Source organism: Oncorhynchus nerka, linkage group LG13 (assembly GCF_034236695.1).
Source record: "Oncorhynchus nerka isolate Pitt River linkage group LG13, Oner_Uvic_2.0, whole genome shotgun sequence".
In the NCBI taxonomy this organism is placed as follows: Eukaryota; Metazoa; Chordata; class Actinopteri; order Salmoniformes; family Salmonidae; genus Oncorhynchus; species Oncorhynchus nerka.
In genome coordinates, this window is record NC_088408.1 from 46,743,334 (window position 1) to 46,765,137 (window position 21,804).

General features: G+C 43.8%; 1 protein-coding gene across 4 annotated transcripts in view; it reads left to right on the forward strand.

The window, feature by feature from the left end:
• The window catches only part of LOC115139576 (serine/threonine-protein kinase MRCK beta), a 142,137-nt gene that overhangs the window by 109,513 nt on the left and 10,820 nt on the right, over nt 1–21,804 (forward strand). For 3 of the 4 annotated variants that reach the window (XM_029677119.2, XM_029677121.2, XM_065026442.1), the window contains 7 exons: nt 3,437–3,653; nt 4,109–4,171; nt 6,225–6,466; nt 6,824–7,178; nt 8,995–9,092; nt 12,044–12,128; nt 17,517–17,634. In XM_029677119.2, the coding sequence (XP_029532979.1) occupies nt 3,437–3,653; nt 4,109–4,171; nt 6,225–6,466; nt 6,824–7,178; nt 8,995–9,092; nt 12,044–12,128; nt 17,517–17,634 (1,178 nt within the window). The remainder of the gene's footprint in view (nt 1–3,436; nt 3,654–4,108; nt 4,172–6,224; nt 6,467–6,823; nt 7,179–8,994; nt 9,093–12,043; nt 12,129–17,516; nt 17,635–21,804) is intronic. The other variant, XM_029677120.2, reaches the window with a different exon arrangement.

Consider the following 21,804-nt stretch of genomic DNA (forward strand, 5'->3'; position numbering starts at 1 on the left):
GCAGAAGGGACAGAGGTAGAGTAGGTAGAACGTGGTGCTGCAGCCAGCAAGCTCCTTGATGAGCAGTTCTCTGAAGGCTTTCTGTGAGAGGAAGGGCCTTCCAAAGCTCTTAGCCATTTCCTTGTGTAGGATGAATGCATTCACCACAGCAATATCGATGAAATGATAGAAGAACGTCTTGTACCATTTCATCGTCTTATGGAGAACATTGTAATATTCTATCAGCGCATCTGATAGGTCCACACCTCCCATGCTCTTGTTGTAGTCCTTTACTGCAGTTGGAATGGGGACGTTTTTGGTGGTCCATGCCCCGGCACCGTCCTTCACACGTCTGATGACATGATCCCCATTGAAGGACTTGTGGATTGTTGTGCACATCACCACCTCTCTGGTATCCATCCACTTTACAAACAGCAGGCCATCTTCACGGATCCATCGCATGGTCCCCCGCTCAGCCCGCTTAGGCATGTCGTTCACCTTCGTCTTCGGAAAGCCCACCCTGTTGGTACGAATGGTGCCACAAGCCCACACTTCCCGCTTCCTAAGGTCTGCAAACAGGGTAGGGCTTGTGTAGAAGTTATCCACAAACAGTTTGTAGCCCTTCCCCAGCAGTTGAAAATCCAATAACTCTATTACAGAGTCATAGCTAAGTCCCTTACCGGTAGCAAAACTGTTCTTCCCCTCATAGACAAAAACATTGCATGTGTAGGCACACACAGAATCAGCCAACACAAACAGCTTGTAACCCCACTTGGTTGGTTTGTTTCTCATGTACTGTTTGAGGCCAATTCTGGCCTTTGAGGCTACCATCCTCTCATCTATTGACACATTCTGGGCTGGCTGAAAGTAGGTTTTGCAGGCCTCAACAGTGTTGTAGTAGAGAGGTTTTATTTTGCACAGTCTATCAAACGTTGCTGTGCCTCTCTTCTTGTCATTCGCTTCATCAACCTTTGAGTCACTGATGTGAAGCGTATGTGAGAGAACCAGAAACCTTTTGCAGGACATAACAGTCATGGGGAAAGACAGTTGGTAGAGAGATGACATTTTCCAGTAGTCCTTCAGCCTTTTCAGCTTCACCAGCCCCATGTAGACGACCAGTGAAAGGTAGCAGAACAAGTCTGACATGGATACGGGCTTCCATGCTACAGTTTTGCCTGCTTGCTTCTTCTCCCCATACTTATTCATGTTAGACACGAGCGAATCGACAACAGCTGAAAAAGCTGAAGAGGGCTGTAAAGTTTGTCATACTCACCTGAGGTCCTGGCTCCCTTTTCGGCCTAAATGTTGGTTGAGGTGGCTCCACATCATCTTCTAGGACAATGTGCCAACGCCCTTCTGTCCCTTCGTTAGCAGGTGGTACACTTCCCCTCCTCCGCTTCTTTGTCAGTGCCTTCACACCTCTAGATGGCCCGGGAGGTGTGGAGCTGGAGACAACAGGTGTCCGGCTGGATGAACCAGCTTCCGTGGGGGATGGACACCTTGGCACTGGGGGCTCCCAGTGTCACTGTGAAAGAAAATGTTCAGTTAGAATAGTTTCACATATGAGCCCTGTATCAACAGGTATAATAAATATATATATATATAGAGAGAGTACAGGGAACATAAAGTGCTGTTCCATTTCACTTTGGCCATTGTTGTGGACCTGCCTCAAATATGCTATTTCATGTGGGGGTGGGGTGGAGCGGCAGACACACGCATCTTGAACATGCTCCCTCTAATCCATAAACTGTAGACTGAGAGGAAGAAGCATGGTCGCTGTGTTGCGATGTGTGGGTTTGCTGTTACATTCTACTCCATTCCATTTTATATATAATATATATACACACACACACACACAAACAGGCTATGGGTCATTCACATACATACAAACATACCCCCACCCACAACGCATAGCCAATGTGTACTTTACACATTTCATTACATTTTTATATATTGGAAATCAAATGTTTTTTAAAGAAAATCACAAATAATATTTATATTATTAATTTCAAACAACGGCATTAGCAGAAACTTAGAACTTAGTTTTGGACTGGTAAGTTCTATGTCCTCACCGTTCAAAAAAATATGCTTCCATTTTGGAGTCATAGCTATGGTCGCTAACTGAATCTGAATCTAAAAGATCTGTTTCACTGTCACGATCAATTTCCTCTATAATTTTGTCTACATTTGTATATCTAGTCTTAATTTAGCTTTCCCTGACTTATTCGCCATGATGTTCGATATATAAACAGCTGAAGATGCGCGTTACCAAAAAGGGCTGTGCGTCACAAACTTGGCTCCTTCTAGTATGAATGTTCAATTGCTGTCTTTACACAGGAGTTTACTACATGGGTTGGTCTTCTAAGACATAAACGTTACCTATTGCCGTTTACCTCAGCTCATTGGCTATCTACCCAGCAAGATTTCAAGACCGTCAGTGTTCATTGGGTTAAAATACAGTCAATCAACGAAACAGCGGGAAAATCTTTTGTGCACAAGGATGTCATTACTTGTCTTCAAATCAATCAATACGTCCCGTGAATCAGTCAATCAATCAATCAGTCAATACGTCCCGCGAAATGACCCATCAGGTTTGATTGTGTTACAAACAAACCAGTTGATTGCAGTGAAACCAAACATGACTGGAAAAGTCACGTTCTGTGTGGGTTATTTACCTGGAATGTGTCGTCGAAAATGGAATGAGACGGAATTCACGACACAAGCGGTTCACAAAATGGTTTCGTGTTAGGCTATAAAAACGGATTTTATCAAACAAAATATCATTCATTGTGTAACAAGGAGCATTGGGATTGCAAACAGACGAAGATCGTCAAAGGAAAACAATTTATTTTAATGCAGTTTGTGATTATTACGCCTGTGCTGGTTGAAATAGTTGTTTTTTATGGGGCTCTATCCTCAGATAATCACATCGTATTCTTTTGCAGTAAATCCTTTTTTAAATCTGACAACGCAGTTGGATTAGCAAGATTCTAGGCTTTCGATACATGTGAGACACTTGTATTTTCATGAATGTGTAATGACTATTTATGTAGCGATCACCGTATGTTGTGGAATTTCAGCCCGCTACCGGGTTCCGTGCTCGGAGAGGTTAATAGTAACTGTAGTGTAATTGTGTCCATTAGGAGTGTGACACTGGGAGAGCAGAATCAACAACTTCTGCATCATCAAGACTGCTTTGTGAGAAGGTGTTAAAGTTTGAACTTGGCCATTGTTTTGTAAATGCCAGCTAAAAAGTACCAGTGACCTGGCTTTTGCCCCAGGTGAAAGCAGGTTTTCCGGACCATGGCCCAGTGAAACAACGGGTGCCGGCCCGCGTAGATGGAAAAAGAAAAGTCTGAGCCTTTTGGGTAAAACACTGGGGTCAATCCTGTGGTAATGCACCATTGAAGGACCCAAAGACACTTCCTGTTATTATTAACCCTCGCCTCTGCCCCAGGTGACATCATCCCTGCTGAACTCGCCAGTGTGCGCCGCCTCCCTACTGGTGCTGGCGGAGAGCGAGGCGGAGAAGAGGAAGTGGGTTGGCATCCTGGAGGGCCTTCAGAGCATCCTGGCCAAGAACCGCCTCAGGAACTGCGTGGTGCACGTCATGCACGAGGCCTACGACTCGTCACTGCCCGCCATCAAGACCATGCTCTCTGCCGCCATCGTCGGTGAGTTGGAGGAAATGGGGAGACTGTATGTGACATTTACGTCTCACCAACACAACTGCGCTGTGGGTTTTTGTGTGTGTGCGCGAGGCATACGACTCGTCACTGTCTGCCATCAAGACCACACTCTCCATGATAAGTGAGTAAGGGACAGTGGGCCTCTTGTCATTCGTGACCAGCAAGACATTTGTGTAAATATTTTCTTCTGATTACAGCTTTTACACAGTTTAGTAGCTGGAACAGGCAAAACAACAATATTCAAGGGTTAAATATTTGTTCAATCTCTTGTGGGTTTTGTTTATGCGTTTTTCATAGAAACAAATGTAAGGTATGTATTGATGTATTAGTTCCAGAATGTGTGCAGGAAAAATGGAAAGAGAGAGCGAGGGAGAGAGAGGTGTATGCAGAGAATGTGTGAGTGTCAGAGAAAGTGTGACTGACTGCTCTTCTCTCTGCAGATCGAGAGCGTATCGCCCTGGGCACAGAGGAAGGCCTGTTTGTAGTGGAGGTCACCAGAGATGGTAAGAACTTACTTATACGACATCAGGTCATATTCACCCATAGGCCGTTTTCACATATGACATTCGATACCATGGTACCGTTTGCTGGGTGTTTTCACCGTTTGACATCCGATACCATGGTACGGTTTCCTGGCCGTTTTCACCGTTTGACATTTGATACCATGGTACCGTTTGCTGGGTGTTTTCACCTTTTGACATTTGATACCATGGTACCGTTTGCTGGGTGTTTTCACCTTTTGACATTTGATACCATGGTACCGTTTGCTGGGTGTTTTCACCGTTTGACATTCGATACCATGGTACGGTTTCCTGGGCGTTTTCACGTTTGACATCCGATACCATGGTACGGTTTCCTGGGCGTTTTCACGTTTGACATCCGATACCATGGTACGGTTTCCTGGGCGTTTTCACGTTTGACATTCGATACCATGGTACGGTTTCCTGGGCGTTTTCACGTTTGACATCCGATTCCATGGTACGGTTTCCTGGGCGTTTTCACGTTTGACATCCGATACCATGGTACGGTTTCCTGGGCGTTTTCATAGTTTGACATTCGATACCATGGTACCGTTTCCTGGGCGTTTTCACGTTTGACATTCGATACCATGGTACGGTTTCCTGGGCGTTTTCATAGTTTGACATTCGATACCATGGTACGGTTTCCTGGGCGTTTTCACGTTTGACATCCGATACCATGGTACGGTTTCCTAGCCGTTTTCACATATGACATTCCATAGAATGGTTACGATTTCCTGGGCGTTTTCATAGTTTGACAACCGTTTCCTGGAGCAGTTGTGAAAGTTTGACCATATACGGTGTGCTTTCACAAGACCTGAAAATCACAGTTTCATGGTGCAATTTGTCGAGACGCTCATTCTGCACGACAGTAGCAAGCTAACTTGTTTACAACGGGCAAAACAGTTCCACTCAACTGGCACGTCACGATACCTGTTACTTTGGTCCTGGATCTTGGACCCACCACAGGATTTGTTTCTACCCGAGTTCATTTAAATCTCATTATCTGGATCAAACAGGGATATGTGAGAGCTCCCATCGAGGCTCAGATGATATGAACACAACTGGTTTTGTGCACAGCAACATGCAGACTCCTCCATGCAGCTCAACATTCTTTTGAGTTCTATGATCACATGATGCTCTGCAGATGTTGATAGAATGACCAAATCTGTTGATAAGCAACTGCTTGCTAAGGTTATGGTTAGGTTTAGAATAAATGTAAGGTTAGAGCTAGGGTTAAGGTCAGTAGATGGTTAGTTGAAATGTTACGGATTGACTTTCCAAATAAGTTGTTAATAGGATACTTACGAATACTTTCCAAAATTAAAATCTCTTGGCCCTTGTTAAAGGAATTAAATTGCTCTATGTTTTAATACCCAATTAAAATTAAACACTCTGTCAATTCATAAGGATTTGTAATTCCCTTATTTTATAGTAATAGACAGAGCCCAGTCATAAAGTCAAACAGCAGAGTTTATTCACGAGAGTACTCCATACGATACAGTTTACCACAGGTTATAAACTGAACATGACATCATTAGTTCCAACACCAACCCGTGTCATCTCCGTTTCCAGTACAAAGGCTGTATCTCAAGTCTTCCCACATCCGTCTCCCTACCAATTTAATATAATTTACGAGTCAAGGTTTTCTTGTGTAGATAAGCATTCTAGCTAGTCTGATTCATTTGTACCAAGGAACAGACAGTCATTGTTCTAACTCTTGACCACATTCACACACATTATATTCAGCACTGAGATCAAGAAAGAAAATTCATACATATACAGTAACATAATAGTATTCTGATTAGTACATATACAGTAACGTAATAGTATTCTGATTAGTACATCCTGATTGAAATGTATACATAATTAGTCATTATAGATAAAAAAAAATCCCTTAACAGCCCTTCAAGTTTTCTGAGCAATTGTTGGACATAAGACTATAAAAACATCAAATCCACTCCAAGTGATTTTAATCAGTTGGGAAGCCCTGCCCTAGAAACTCCCCTGTTGACTCACCCCTCTCTCCCTCCTCCAGTGATCGTCCGTGCGGCTGACTGCAAGAAGGTACACCAGATCGAGCTGATCCCAAAACAGAAGATGGTGGCCCTGCTGTGCGGACGCAACCGCCACGTGCACCTGCACCCCTGGGGGGCGCTGGAGGGGGCTGAGTCGGCCTTTGACATCAAGTTGACGGAGACCAAGGGCTGTCAGGCGCTGACCACCGGCGTGCTGCATCCCGGGGGACCCGCCTGCCTGCTGGCCGCCATCAAGCGCCAGGTCTCTATTTTATTTATGTATTTATTTACACATGCAGGCAAATTTAGTGACTAAAGTAAAACAAAGTTAATAAAAGAGTTCCAATACAAAATAGTTCAAATTACATGTGAAGGTGAAGTTGTGACTTTTATAAGAAATAGGGGGGGAAAGTCATAAGATACATCGATCTTCCCCACTTCAAAACAAACAACATATAAAGGTAGCATCCATAAAGTCTTCATAAGAACTGCATCGATGCTTTGCATATCATTCATAAGCGAACTCATACTAGCTACATCAAAGGTGACATGAAAGGTCCTTTACATCTGCTGCTTTGCCTGAATGTATGGCAAAATGTCCCCCCTCCACCTCTACCAGGTGCTGTGCTATGAGATCACCTGGGCCAAGCCGCACCACCGCAAGCTGTGGGAGGTGCAGGCCCCGGGGGTGGCCCAGTGGCTGGGCATGGTGCGTGAGCGCCTGTGCGTGGGCTACCCCTCGGGCTTTGCCCTGCTGGCCCTCCAGGGTGAGTCATCGCCCGTAAGCCTGGTGAGCCCCGGGGACCCGTCGCTTGCCTTCCTGGCCCAGCAGCCCCTGGACGCGCTGCACGCCCTGGAGGTGGGCACGGCTGAGCTGCTGCTCTGCTTCAGCCAGCTAGGCATCTATGTGGACCCCACAGGAAGGAGGAGCAGGGCCCAGGAACTGATGTGGCCCGCCACACCGCTAGCCTGCAGTACGTAGCGGTTTTGTTTTATTTTAAGTGGTTAAGTTGGGTTAGGCAAGGTTTGGAGAAGAAATGCAGTGGCCTTGCTGGTCTAACGGTAATGCTGCAGCAACTGGCACACACATCTATGGTTTCGGCACACGTTTGAATCCAGCCTACTGCTCTTTGACACAATTTCTCCCTGTCCTTCCCCACTGTCATCTTCTATCTTAAAATGTACAGTGTGCTCAAAATGTATTGTGACAATGACAATGATGTTGTTGTTTTGGCTCTGTACTCCAACACTTTGGATATGAAATGATACAATGACTGAAGTTAAAATGCAGACTGTCAGCTTTAATTTGAGGGTGAACCGTTTAGCACTTTTAGTACATAATACCCCCATTTTAGGGGACCAAAAGTATTGGGATGAATTCACTTACACTACCAGTCAAAAGTTTGGACACCTACTCGTTCCAGGTTTTTTCTTTCTTTACAATGTAGGATAATAGTGAAGACATCAAAACGATGAAATAACACACATGGAATCGTAAAAACCAAAAAAGTGTTAAATCTAAATATATTTGAGATTCTTCAAAGTAGCCACCCTTTGCCTTGACAGCTTTTCACACTCTTGGAATTCTTGGTTACAACTGCCACGTCTTGGTGAGACGCAGAGTCGGTGAACGGATGATCTCTGCATGTGTGGTTCCTATTGTGAAGCAAGGAGGAGGAGGTGTGATGGTGTTTTACTCGTGACACCGTCTGTGATTTATTTAGAAGTTAAGGCACACTTAACCAGCATGACTACTACAGCATTCTGCAGTGATACGCCATCCCATCTGGTTTGCGCTTAGTGGGACTATCATTTGTTGGCCCAAGCAAGTCCTCTTGTTATTATTGGAGTCCTTTAGTAGTGGTTCCTTTGCAGCAATTTGACCATGAAAGGCAGTTGATGTTGAGATGTCTGTTTCTTGAACTCTGAGGCTGGTAACTCTAATTGAACTTATCCTCTGCAGCAGAGGTAACTCGAAGTTCTTCCTTTCCTGTGGCGGTCCCTCATGAGAGACAGTTTCATCATAGTGCTTGATGGTTTTTGCAACTGCACTTTCAAAGTTCTTGAAATGTTCCGCATTGACTGACCTTCATGTCTTAAAGTAATGATGGACTGTTGTTTCTCTTTGCCTATTTGAGCTGTTCTTGACATAATATGGACTTCGTCTTTTACCAAATAGGGCTATCTTCTGTATACCACCCCTACCTTGTCACAACACAACTGATTGGCTCAAACACATTAAGAAGTAAAGAAATTCCCCAAATGTACTTTTAACAAGGCACACCTGTTAATTGAAATGCATTCCAGGTGACTACCTCATGAAGCTGGTTGAGAGAATGCTTAGAGTGTGCAAAACTGACATCAAGGCAAAGGGTGGCTACTTTGAAGAATCTCAAATATATTTGATTTGTTTAACACTTTTTTTGGTAACTACCTGATTCCATATGTGTTATTTCATAGTGTTGATGTCTTCACTATTATTCTACAATGTAGAAAATAAAGAATAACTATTGAATGAATAGGTGTGTCTTGACTGGTACTGTTTGTGTATTAAAGTATTTTTTTCACAATGTCGGCTCCAGATAATAGTGATAGAGACACCTTGTAACAGCCTATGTAGAATGCCTGAATGCTTGATAGCAGAAATTGTTAGCTATCCGAAGGGGCACTAAAAGACAACATTTTTATATTATTGAAACATGAAAATGATCTGGTATATTGGATCCTACAAATAGATTAAATTGTGGAGGCCTCTGTTTTTGCTCAGCGTGCCTCCTGTGTGTCCTCCAGGCTCCAACTCTTCTTACCTGACGGTGTACAGCGAGTACGGAGTGGATGTGTTTGACATCCACACCACCGAGTGGGTCCAAACCATTTCACTGAGGAAGGTAAGAGTAGCTTTCCATGGTTACCCACCCATCCATATCGCTCCTGCCAACTGATGAGTCTGGATTTGCCTCCCTCCCCAATGATTTCTAGATTGCAAACACATTCTCACCGTTCTGATTGGTCCCAGAAACCGATGGGTTAGGCCTGAACAGGCTTACATGATGGTGTGATTAACTTTGATACTCTGATTGGTTAAATTTGTTAGAGACGATCCAACCGCTGATTAATTTTTGTACAACGCCCCTCATTTTGAAGTCACACAAATGACTTGTAAGATTGCAGTTTGACTAAATGTGTGTAGCGATCGATAAATTAAATTCAGAGTGAGTCATCAGGCAAAAGAGCAGAGCTGCCCGTACAACAGTCTGGAATGTCCATCTGTGTGTGTTGTGTGCGGTATGTCTAGTCTACACTGTGTAGCTGTTAGCGACAATGCTAATGATAAACGGAAACCTGAAAAAACAAAACGAAGAAAACAGAATTTGTGAAAAAAAAACATAATGGAACCAGTCAAAAATCTGGATTTTATACGGCTCTACTAGACTTAGTTCACTCTTATCTATTGAATTTGTGTCAATGGCATTACCTTGCCCATGTAGAACAATGGTTCTGGTTGAACATAATGCTCTATTTCATGTGTTGGAACATTTTTGATTAGTGGCAACAAAAAAAATCTGCCTTGCCTGCATGCAGAAGTGAGGTCTGCATTTTCTTGTGCATGTCACTAGATGTATTGTGAAATTACATGGTTCCCTTTGTGTCCCCCACTGCATGACTGCCTGTTGAAAGTACACAAGAGTGTCCCTGCATGGACGGGTGGTGTAAATGCACCAATGACGTTAAAATGAATCTGTCACCCGTGTCTGCTTGTACAGTCGTGGCCAAAAGTTTTGAATGACACAAATATACATTTTCACAAAGTCTGCTGCCTCAGTATGTATGATGGCAATTTGTATATACTCCAGAATGTTATGAAGAGTGATCAGATGAATTTCAATTAATTGCAAAGTCCCTTTTTGCCATGCAAATGAACTGAATCCCCCAAAAATATTCAGTCCTGCCACAAAAGGACCAGCTGACATCATGTCAGTGATTCTCTCATTAACACAGGTGTGAGTGTTGACGAGGACAAGGCTGGAGATCACTGTCATGCTGATTGAGTTTGAATAACAGACTGGAAGCTTCAAAAGGAGGGTGGTGCTTGGAATCATTGTTCTTCCTCTGTCAAACATGGTTACCTGCAAGGAAACGCATGCAGTCATTATTGCTTTGCACAAAAAGGGCTTCACCGGCAAGGATATTGCTGCCAGTAAGATTGCACCTAAATTAACCATTTATCGGATCATCAAGAACTTCAAGGAGAGCGGTTAGATTGTTGTGAAGAATGCTTGTCCGGAAAAGAAAAGCTTGTCCGGAGAAGACAAGGTGAGCACTACCATCAGTCCTGTCATGCCAACAGTAAAGAAACCTGAGACCATGTGTGGGGTTGCTTCTCAGCCAAGGGAGTGGGTTCGCTCACAATTTTTGCCTAAGAACACAGCCATGAATAAAGAATGGTACTAACACATCCTCCGAGAGCAACCTCTCCCAACCATCCATTTACATTTTACATTTAAGTCATTTAGCAGACGCTCTTATCCAGAGCGACTTACAAATTGGTAAACATTTCAACTGTATTAAAATGACTTTCTTTCAGTTCCACAAAACATGCACACCTATCATTAAAAAAAAGAAGAAAGAAGTGATCTTCCTCCTCTTTCTTGTGACGCAAGTGTCAGGACAGTGCGTTAAATCCCAGATTAAGCTTCAGCATTCTTATAGATTCAATTGAAAGACATTGTGCACATTTCAGCCATTTACCGGGGTGTGTTTGACAGGTCATTACGAACATTTACGCGGTCATAACATTTAATGGGGAGAAGAGAAAAAAAAAAAAGACACAAGATAGAGTCTCAGAAGTAAAAATGAAAGCAATCCACCCAGGAAGATTTAAGAGAAGGAACAGTTTGGTGACGAACAATGCCTTTTCCAGCATGATGGAGCGCCTTGCCACAAGGAAAAAGTGATAACTAAGTGGCTCGGGGAACAAAACATTGATATTTTGGGTCCATGGCCAGGAAACTTCCCAGACCTTAATTCCATTGAGAGCCAGGTGCACCGGTTTGTGTCAAGAACTGCAACACTGCTGTGTTTTTCCACGCTGAATGGTCCACCACCAAAAGAACATCCAGCCAACTTGACACCTCTGTGGAAAGCATTGGAGTCAACATGGGCCAGCATCCCTGTGGAACGCTTTCGGCACCTTTTATTGACGAATTGAGGTGATTCTGAAGGCAAAGTGGGTAGGGTGCAACTCAATATTAGGGAAGGTGTTCTTAATGTTTTGTACACTCATTGCCATGTGTCGATATGGTGTTGTAGCCTGTAAGATATTCATGAGCAGGCTAAATGAAATGTGTGAACAGGTGATCCACTACACACATTTGATCATGTCACATATTTAGACACATAGGCATTCAAAACTCACTTAGGCAGATGCATAGATTCTCACACACACACGTGTACACAGCCACATCCCTCCAACTCCTGGAGACCTACAGTCCTGCAGGTTTTCACTCCAACCCTAATCTAGCTCACCTGATTCTAATAATTAGCTGGTTGATAAGCTGAACCAGGTTAGTAAGAACTGGGTTGGATTGAAAACCTGCTGGAGGGTAGCTCTCCAGGAACGGGGAGCCAAATTCCCCATCTTGGTGAGTGTATGAGAGGATGCATGTTCTAATCTTGGGTAAGTGTTAAAAAGTGTGTGCACCCATGAGTGAGAAGAGTGTTAGTGTCTTTGTGCACTTGTGTTTTTACGCATCATGTGCATGTTTATGTCCCTTCATGCATGTATGAATGTGTGCATTTGTAGTGTGGATTGGTGTAACCCATGTCCCTGCCCCCTCAGATAAGGCCTCTAAATGTGGAGGGCAGTCTGAACCTGCTGGGCTCCGAACAACCACGCCTCATCTACTTCAGCAACAACTCCACAGGTACAAATAAACCTCAATATACTCACTCACTTACATATGGCCCAATACACAACTATATCTCAATATACTCACTCAGTACATACAGTGCCTTATTCCACATTTTGTTGTTACAGCCTGAATTCAAAATGGATTTTATATATATATATATATAATTTTTTAAAACCTTTTATTTAACTAGGCAAGTCTGTTAAGAACAATTCCTATTTACAATGACGGCCTACCAAAAGGCAAAAGACCTACTGCGGGGACGGTGGCCTGGGATTAAAAATACAAATAAATTAAATACAAATATAGGACAAAACACACATCACGACAAGAGAGACAACACTACATAAAGAGAGACCTAAGACAACAACATAGCATGGCAGCAACACATGACAATACAACATGGTAGCAACACCACATGGTAGCAGCACAAAACACGGTACAAACATTATTGGGCACAGACAACAGCACAAAGGGCAAGAAGGTAGAGACAACAATGCATTACGTGAAGCAGCCACAACTGTCAGTAAGAGTGTCCATGATTGAGTCTTTAAATGAACAGATTGAGATAAAACTGTCCAGTTTGAATGTTTATTGCAGCTCGTTCCAGTCGCTAGCTGCAGCGAACTGAAAATACGAGCGACCCAGGGATGTGTGTGCTTTGGGGACCTTTAACAGAATGGGTGTTGTATGTGGAGGATGAGGGCTGCAGTAGGTATCTCAGACGGGGAAGTGAGGCCTAAGAGGTATTTATAAATAAGCATCAACCAGTGGGTCTTGCGCTGGGTATACAGAGATGGACAGTTTAAACGGGGGAATAGATGGCAGTGATGTGTCCTATGAGGAGCATTGGTGGCAAATCTGATGGCCGAATGGTAAAGAACATCTAGCCGCTTGAGAACACCCTTACCTGCCGATCTATAAATTATGTCTCCGTAATCTAGCATGGGTAGGATGGTCATCTGAATCAGGGTTAGTTTGGCAGCTGGAGTGAAAGAGGAGCGATTACGATAGCGGAAACCAAGTCTAGATTTAACCTTAGAGAAAGCTTGTTGGACACTAAGAAAGCTTTGTTGTATAGCATTTAACACAAAATCCGGGGAGGGGCAAGCTGAGTATAAGACTGTATCGGCAATTAAATGGATGAGTGAGCTTCCTGGTGCCTGAGCTATGTTGTTGATGTAAATTGAGAAGAGCGAGGGGCCTAGGATTGAGCCTTGGGGTACTCCCTTGGTGACAGGCAGTGGCTGAGACAGCAGATCTTCTGACTTTACAACCATCTCCACAGAGGAACTCTGGAGCTGTCAGAGTGACCATCGGGTACTTGATCGCCTCCCTGACCAAGGCACTTCTCCCCCGATTTCTCAGTTTGCCCGGGTGACCAGCTCTAGGAAGAGTCTTGGTTGTCCCCAACATCTTCAATTTAAGAATGATGGAGGCCACTGTGTTCTTGGGGACCTTCAATGCTGCAGAAATGTTTTGGTACCCTTCCCCAGCTGTGCCTCGACACAATCCTGTGTCGGTGCTTTAAGGACAATTCCTTTGACCTCATTGCTTGGTTTTTGCTCTGACATGCACTGTCAACTGTCAGACCTTATATAGACAGGTGTGTGGCTTTCCAAATCATGTCCAATCAATCAAATTTACCACAGGTGGACTCCAATCGAGTTGTAGAATGTGGCGACAGTAGTGGAGAAGGTAGTAAGTTTTAAGTTCCTCGGTGTACACATCAGCTGCATTAAGTACTGCAGTGCATCTCCTCCTCATGGACTGCACCAGATTTGCCAGTTCTTGCTGTGAGATGTTACCCCACTCTTCCACCAAGGCACCTATAAGTTCCCAGACATTTCTAGGGGGAATGGCCCGAGCCCTCACCCTCTGATCCAACAGGTCCCAGACGTGCTCATTGGTATTGAGATCCGGGCTCTTCACTAGCCATGGCAGAACACTCACATTCCTGTCTTGCAGGAAATCACGCACAGAACAAGCAGTATGGCTGGTGGCATTGTCATGCTGGAGGGTCATGTCAGGATGAGCCTGCAGGAAGGGTACCACATGAGGGAGGAGGATGTCTTCCCTTTAACGCGATGATGCTGTGACACACGGCCCCAGACCACGACGGACCCTCCACCTCCAAATCGATCCCGGTCCAGAGTACAGGCCTCGGTGTAACGCTCATTCGTTCGACGATGAACGTGAATCCGACCATCACCCCTCGTGAGACCAAACCACGACTCGTCAGTGAAGAGCACTTTTTGTCAGTCCTGTCTGGTCCAGCGACGGTGGGTTTGTGCCCATAGGCGACATTGTTGCCGGTGATGTCTTGTGAGAACCAGCCTTACAACAGGCCTAAAAGCCCTCAGTCCAGCCTCTCTCAGCCTATTGTGGACTGTCTGAGCACTGATGGAGGGATTGTGCGTTCCTGGTGTAAGTCTTGTGTTGTTTCCATCCTGTACCTGTGATTTTCGAATGTACTGATTCTGTGCTGGTGTTACACGTGGTCTGCCACTGCGAGGGCGATCAGCTGTCTGTCCTGTCTCCCTGTAGTGCTGTCTTAGGCGTCTCACAGTACGGACATTGCAATGTATTGCTCTGGCCACATCTGCAGACCTCATGCCTCCTTGCAGCAAGGCATGTTCACCCAGATGAGCAGGGACCCTGGGCATCTTCTTTTTGGTGTCTTTCAGAGTCAGTAGAAAGGCCTCTTTAGTGTCCTAAGTTTTCATAATTGTGACCTTAATTGCCTACCGTCTAATGCTGTTAGTTTCTTAACAACTGTTCCACAGGTGCATGAACATTAATTGTTTGTGGTTCATTGAACAAGCATGGGAAACAGTGTTTAAATCCTTTACAATGAAGGTCTGTGAAGTTATTTGGATTTTAATGTTTTATCTTTGAAAGACAGGGTCTGAGTTTATATCTGTTCGATCCTTTCCCTGTAGGTTTTACAGACAATCCCCACCACTTGGACGCAACCCTTCTAATTTAGTGTATCCTGCATGCGCGCAACCCATGTGGAGTTCCAGGTCTCTGGCAGCGTTAGGAACTGCTCTACAACATCCCTAGAGTACGACCCTACCTCACACAGGAAGTGGTGTAGATCCTAATCCAGGCATTTGTCCTCTCCTGTTTGGACTACTGCAACTCTCTGTTGACTGGGCTCCCCGCTTGTGCCATCAAACCCCTGCAACTTATCCAGAACGCAGCAGCCCGCCTGGTTTTCAGCCTTCTCATGTTGACCCCTGTCAACCCGCTCCTCTGCACACTCCACTGGCTTCCAGTCAAAGCTCTCTTCCACTACAAGACCATGGTGTTTACCCCCGGAACAGCAAGAGGAACTGCCCCTCCCTACCGTCAGGCTACGCTCAAACCCTACACCCCAACCCGAGCACTCCGTTCTGCCACCTCAGTTTCTTGGCCTTCCCACCCCTATGGGAGGGCAGCTCCCACTGCCCAGTCCAAGCTCTTCTTTGTCCTGGCACCCCAATGTTTGAACCAGCTTCCCCCTGAAGTTAGGACAGCAGAGTCCCTGCCCTTTTTCCGAAAACATCTGAAACCCTACCGCTTCAAAGAGTACCTTAGATAATCACCCCCCTCACTAAGTCGCTCTGGATAAGAGCTTCTGCTAAATGATAAATATAAATGTAAAAGTGTGAGTGTCTGAACTAACCGTCATTGCTTCCTCTGTCCTTGTTTCCTCCACACCTTGCCTCTCCTTGAAAAGTGCATTAGAAAGTGCAATGTGCTTTGAGATGGAGGTGAGGAATGGAGGAAACAAGGAAAGAGTCTTAATTACATTGAGTGACCTCTGACCTTCTCATCTAATGAGTTTTAAGGAGACGAGGAGGTGACTAATCAAGGAAATGCAATTTAGATTATTCCAAGGAGAGAGGAAGCAAGTCTTTGACAGCTATTACCATTTTGTTGACTGTGCTAGACTGACTGACTGAGTTACCATAATACCCATGGCCTGTCCAGAAACAATCCCTAGCACCTACTGCCCAGAGTCTAGACACTTGTGGAGATCTGAGCTGGATTGATGGATGGTGACATGTGCCCTCTGGTAGGCTCAGTGAAATTGTGGCGGTGTTGCTTACACCTGTCCAAATCTGTCAGATCTCCACAAGTGTCTAGGGGTTAGGGGGTTGTTTCTGGACAGGACCACACAACGACTCAGGTGTGTGGTTCACTTACAGCATGACACTTGAGGCATTGGTTGTGTGTAAAGTAAAACTGCAAAGAATGTAGCAATTGGCTTTTTGTCCTGAATACAGAGTGTTATGTTGGGGGCAAATCCAATACAACACATTACTGAGTACCAAGCATAGTGGTGGATACTTCATGTTATGGGTATGCTTGTAATTGTTAGACTGGGGAGTTTTTCAGGATAAGAAATAGGGATTGCAGCTAAGCACAGGCAAAATCCTAGAGTCAAACCTTTTTCTTTCTGCTTTCCACCAGACACTGGGAGATTTATTCACCTTTCACCAGGACAATAACCTAAAACACAAGGAAATATCTACACTGGAGTTGCATACCAAAAATACAGTAAATGTTCCTGAGTGGGCGAGTTAGTTTTGACTTAAAAATCTACTTGAAAATCAATGGCAAGATCTGAAAAATGTTTGTCTAGCAATGATCAACATCCAATTTCACGGAGCGTGAAGAATTTCGAAAATGTTTCACAATCCAGGTGTGGAAAGCTCTTAAGCGACTTACCCAGAATGACTCACAGCTGTAATCACTGCCAAAGGTGCTTCTACAAAGTATTGACTCCAGGGTTGGAGATACTTATGTAAATGAGATATTTCTATTTCATTTTCAATGCATCTGCTAACATTTAAAACTAAAAATACATTTAAATCACTAATTTTGGGGTATTGTTTGCAGATTGGTGAGAGACATTTTTTCATTTAATCCATTTGTGTATTAAGTCGAGGGGTATGAATACTTTCTGAGGTTACTGTATACAGTATCCCCAAATACTCACCTACACCTTAAAGGTAGACTCAATGAAATGACGTTGCCGTGAGCAGCCCCACAGATGTTGAGATGAGCGAGATGCATGACTTCACTCTCACACTGTCACACACAGTATCTACCCATGTGCGCGGTTTGGCTTCACACTGCTACAATGTGGAAGCCAGGAGGAGAAGTTGAGCCTCACGCTTCAACACTCTTAGTTGTTGAGGAAATTGACCCCCTATGCTATTTTTCTTTCTGCATATACATCATATCGCTGAGTCTACCTGTAATATACTTACTAACTACTGACCCCTCAATGCCTTAACTCACTACTACCTCCTCAGGCACAACTACACCTATACACAATATAGTCATTAACGAATCCTCAGGGGCATTTCGCTCTCAGTACAGCTTCTCAATATAGTCTCTCTCCTCCAGAAGGTGACCTGGCCATCCCAGAGACGTCTGACAACTGTAAGAAGCTGATGATGAGGACGCGCAGCAAGAGGAAGTTCCTCTTCAAGGTCCCCGAGGAGGAGAGACTTCAGCAGAGGAGGTATCCTTTTTTTCCAATCCTTTTTATACTTGAATTGCCTTTTGGACTGTGAAGCAGTAAAGTAGAGAGGGGAGACAGAAAGTAGGGGCATAGACAAGGGAGGTGGAGTCTGGGCTTGAACCACAGTCGCCAGGAGTTTTTTTGTGGTCTGGAGTCGAGAGCGCTACTGCTCGACCAGACTCCAGCATCAGAGGAGGTAACATTACTCTGTTCACTCATCATTATTATACCTTTCATTTCATTTTTTTCCGCCTTTTCTTAATATGTGACCGACCTGCTCGATTCGGTCTTATGTAGCAAAATTTGAAATGGTCTTTTTTTACATTGGATAAAAGTAGAGACTCGGTATATCAGACACTACAGTTGAGGAACAATGGGGAAGTAATTCTGCTTTGGAAGTTGATAAACTTGTAACCTAACTTTTGAGAAAATGGCTATAACTAGCTCTGAGATTAATAATATTACTACACAGGTCATACACATAATGTTAGCTAGCAAGCCAGTCAGCTAACGTTAGTTAGTTAGCTAGCTAACAGTACGCTTTAACTTGAAATGAAAACAACTTTCTGACACGACATATAATATCTGAAAAATGTAGCTAGCTAGACTATATTACCCATATACATGGATGGACGCTTCTTCCTCTGTCACGGATGCCACGGTTGTCCTTAGTTTGAAGATGTAATCTGGAAACAGGTGTTTTATACAACAGCCTTCTGTGTTCTCTTTTTTTTTTTTTTTTTACTCTTTCTGCATATTTGCAATCAAACGTCAGAATTTTCTCCATATCCTTAGCTATCATACTTAATCCACTGATTTCAAAACTCGGTGCTCCAGAAAGTGGAGAGCTACACTTTTGCAGTTCTACTACGTGTTATCTTTCAAACAGCAGCGTTAGAAAGGATTACCTACACATACTGACCACCTCATATTATAGACAGAAGTGTGCTACATGGCAGACCAATCCAAACTCCTCTCTAGGCATGTCCAGCCCACCCATTATGTCAGCCAATCATGGCTAGCGGGAAGGATCCTGTCTTTTTACGTGGCTAAACCGACTTGGCTCGTAATTTAACAATTTTATTCGGATTTACAGATGGCATGAAAGTTGACATGTTCCGGAAGGCATTTCTGATTTTTAAAAATACAATAATTACATTAAAATGGCTCTCCTGTGAAGTAGTGATGCGCAACACACGCCTAGTTTCCTGAAACTAGTCACATACCGGTATCAAAGCCGAAACCTTTATTTCCGCCAAACGACCTAGTAATCATTTCAGTGAAGTTCTGCCTGCGGCTTATTATGTAACATTGGCACGCACTACGCTCTTAAACTCTTGATGGTTGCTAAGGGGTACCCATTAATCATCCTCCTGCCAGTTCTAAACTTTGCAAGGCTATCTCTTCTCATAGCCCACCACTAAGCATGCACTGTTTTCTTACCCACAACTGGATAGATCCAAAAATAATTATAGTGGGAATAAATAACCCTGAATTATGAACATTTTGCTTTCTGAAATTCCTAAAGTCATCCAATCCTTGTAATAAATTGGAAGCAATAGTGTGGCCAACTAGATGATCATTTCAGTAGCTTTTTTTATTGGGACAGCGTCATCGCGCTGCTTGGGGACTCGTCTTGATAACTAGGCTCTGATCAGGCCCTACACCCAAACAAGGGCACTGCGTTCATCCACCTCTGGCCTGCTCGCCTCCCTACCACTGAGGAAGTACAGTTGAGCCCAGTCAAAACTGTTCGCTGCTCTGGCCCCCAATGGTGGAACAAACTCCCTCACGACGCCAGGAATATTCCGGAGACACCTGAAACCCATTTTCAGGAATATAAAGTAATCCTTCTCACCCCTCCCCCTTTTAAAGATGCACTATTGTAAAGTGGCTGTTCCACTGATGTCTTTGAACGCACCAATTTGTAAGTCGCTCTGGATAAGAGCGTCTGCTAAATGACTTAAATGTAAATGTAAATGTAAAATATTACATTTTTATAGATTTTTCACTGAATGTCTGTTTGGATATTGGTTAGGCTGCAATCAGGCTAGGAAAAAGGGTGCTTAGTTGAGTTGGCCTTTTTTAATTTATTTTTATAACTAGGCAAGTCAGTTAAGAACAAATTCTTATTTTCAATGACGGCCTAGGAACAGTGGGTTAACTGCCTGTTCAGGGGCAGATCATCTTGTCTAGTTTTCTCATTTATTAGAACATTTTGAAAGCTTATTTTGCTCTTCACTCGCAGTTGCATAATAGCCTAGACCTACTCCTGACCAAAAGCCTGTGACTTCACTGACAATCAATCAATGTGATTTTGTTTCACTGTATCTGTCAGTGTAGGCTATTTGGTTAATTGGTTTTTGGCTGGGCAAATAAATGGAGGTGGTATAGCTCATTCTGTCACTGATCAGAAGCATTTAGCTTGTGGCCTTCCAAATGGTGCAGCAGTCTAAGGCACTGCATCGCAGGACTGGAGTTGACACTACAGACTGTGTCACAAACGTCCGTGACCGGGAGTCCCATAGGGCGGCATGCAATTGCCCAGTGGTCTGGGTTAGGGGAGGGTTTGGCCGGGCGGGGGGGTGCTTTACTTAACTCATCGCGCTCTAGTGACTGCTTGTGGCAGGCCGGGCTCCTGCAGGCTGACTTTAGTCGTCAGTTGAATAGTGTATCCTCTGACATACTGCAGTTGGGCAGTTAACCTAAATCGATTATGGCAGCCCCCCGCACCTCTCTGATTCAGAGGGGTTGGGTTAAATGCTGAGGACACATTTCAGTTGAAGGCATTCAGTTGTACAACTGACTAGGTATCCCCCCTTTCCCCACATTGGTGCAGCTGGCTTCCAACTTTAGCGGGCGGGTGTTAAGAAGCGTGGTTTGGCGGGTCATGTTTCGGAGGACACATGACTCTAACTTCGCCTCTCCCGAGCCCGTTGGGGAGTTGCAGCGATGATACGAGATCGTAATTGGATTTAGAAACATTTAACATGCAATAATGTAGCCTAAATCAAGTGGTCATCTATCACCGATCAGAAACATTTAACATGCAATAATGTAGCCTAAATCAAGTGGTCATCTATCACCGATCAGAAACATTTAACATGCAATAATGTAGCCTAAATCAAGTGTTCATCTATCACCAATCAGAAATATTTAGCATGCAATAATGTAGCCTAAATCAAGTGTAGGCCTATTATTTTAGCTCAATCACATATAGGCAAGTCCAAAAGGCTATGGAGGTTGTGAAATATGAACGAGACATGCTTTTGCTAATATTTTCTATCAGGATGAATGAAGGTAAGACCCCTACGCCTGCTCCCTAACAAACAGAGTAGGAAAGCTGGAAAGCTGTTAGAAAGCTGGATCAACTCAGAATACCTAAGAGTGAATTAAACTATTTTGAAAAAGCAATTAAGGGAATAAACTGGAATGATCTCTTGTCCTATACAGACGTGGAAGCTGATAGTCAGGTTTTTCTATCCACAATCCAGACTACAATAAATGGCTTCCTAAAGAAAATCAAATCCAAACCTGGCCAAAAGAGCACACTTCCTTGGCTAAATGGAGAAATCTGGAAATTGATGAAAGAACGAGATTATGCTCTAAAAATAGCCCTAAAATCTAAATTAGAGCATGACAGACATAGGTTTACCATGTTGAGAAATAAGGTGATAAAAGAAATCAGACAGGCCAAGGCAAACTTTTTTTATTAACATAATTGGTGAAGCAAAGGGAAATTCTAAATTGATATGGGAGAATCTAAAAAAGTTAACAGGGAAAGACCATAGTAACACTGCAAAAAGACTAGAAATCATGGTGAATAACAATCTAACACAGGATGCAGTTGAAATAGCAACAGCCTTCAATTCCTACTTTATTGACTCTGTCAGGTTACTGACACAGAACCCCTCCACTGATTTCTTGTGCTCGGTGCTAGTGAATGACACTCAACCTGTCTTCATCATAAGGGAGGTTTCTGAGTCAAAGGTGTGAACAAGGTGATTAGCTCACTAAAGAACTCTAAAGCCAAAGATGTGTTTGGGATGGACTCTACCTTTCTTAAAAACTACAAAGAGTCACTCATTGGCCCCATTACTAAGGTCACCAACACATCTATTGGTCTCGGTGTGTTTCCAAGGGTATGGAAGTCGGCCATAATAACGGCCA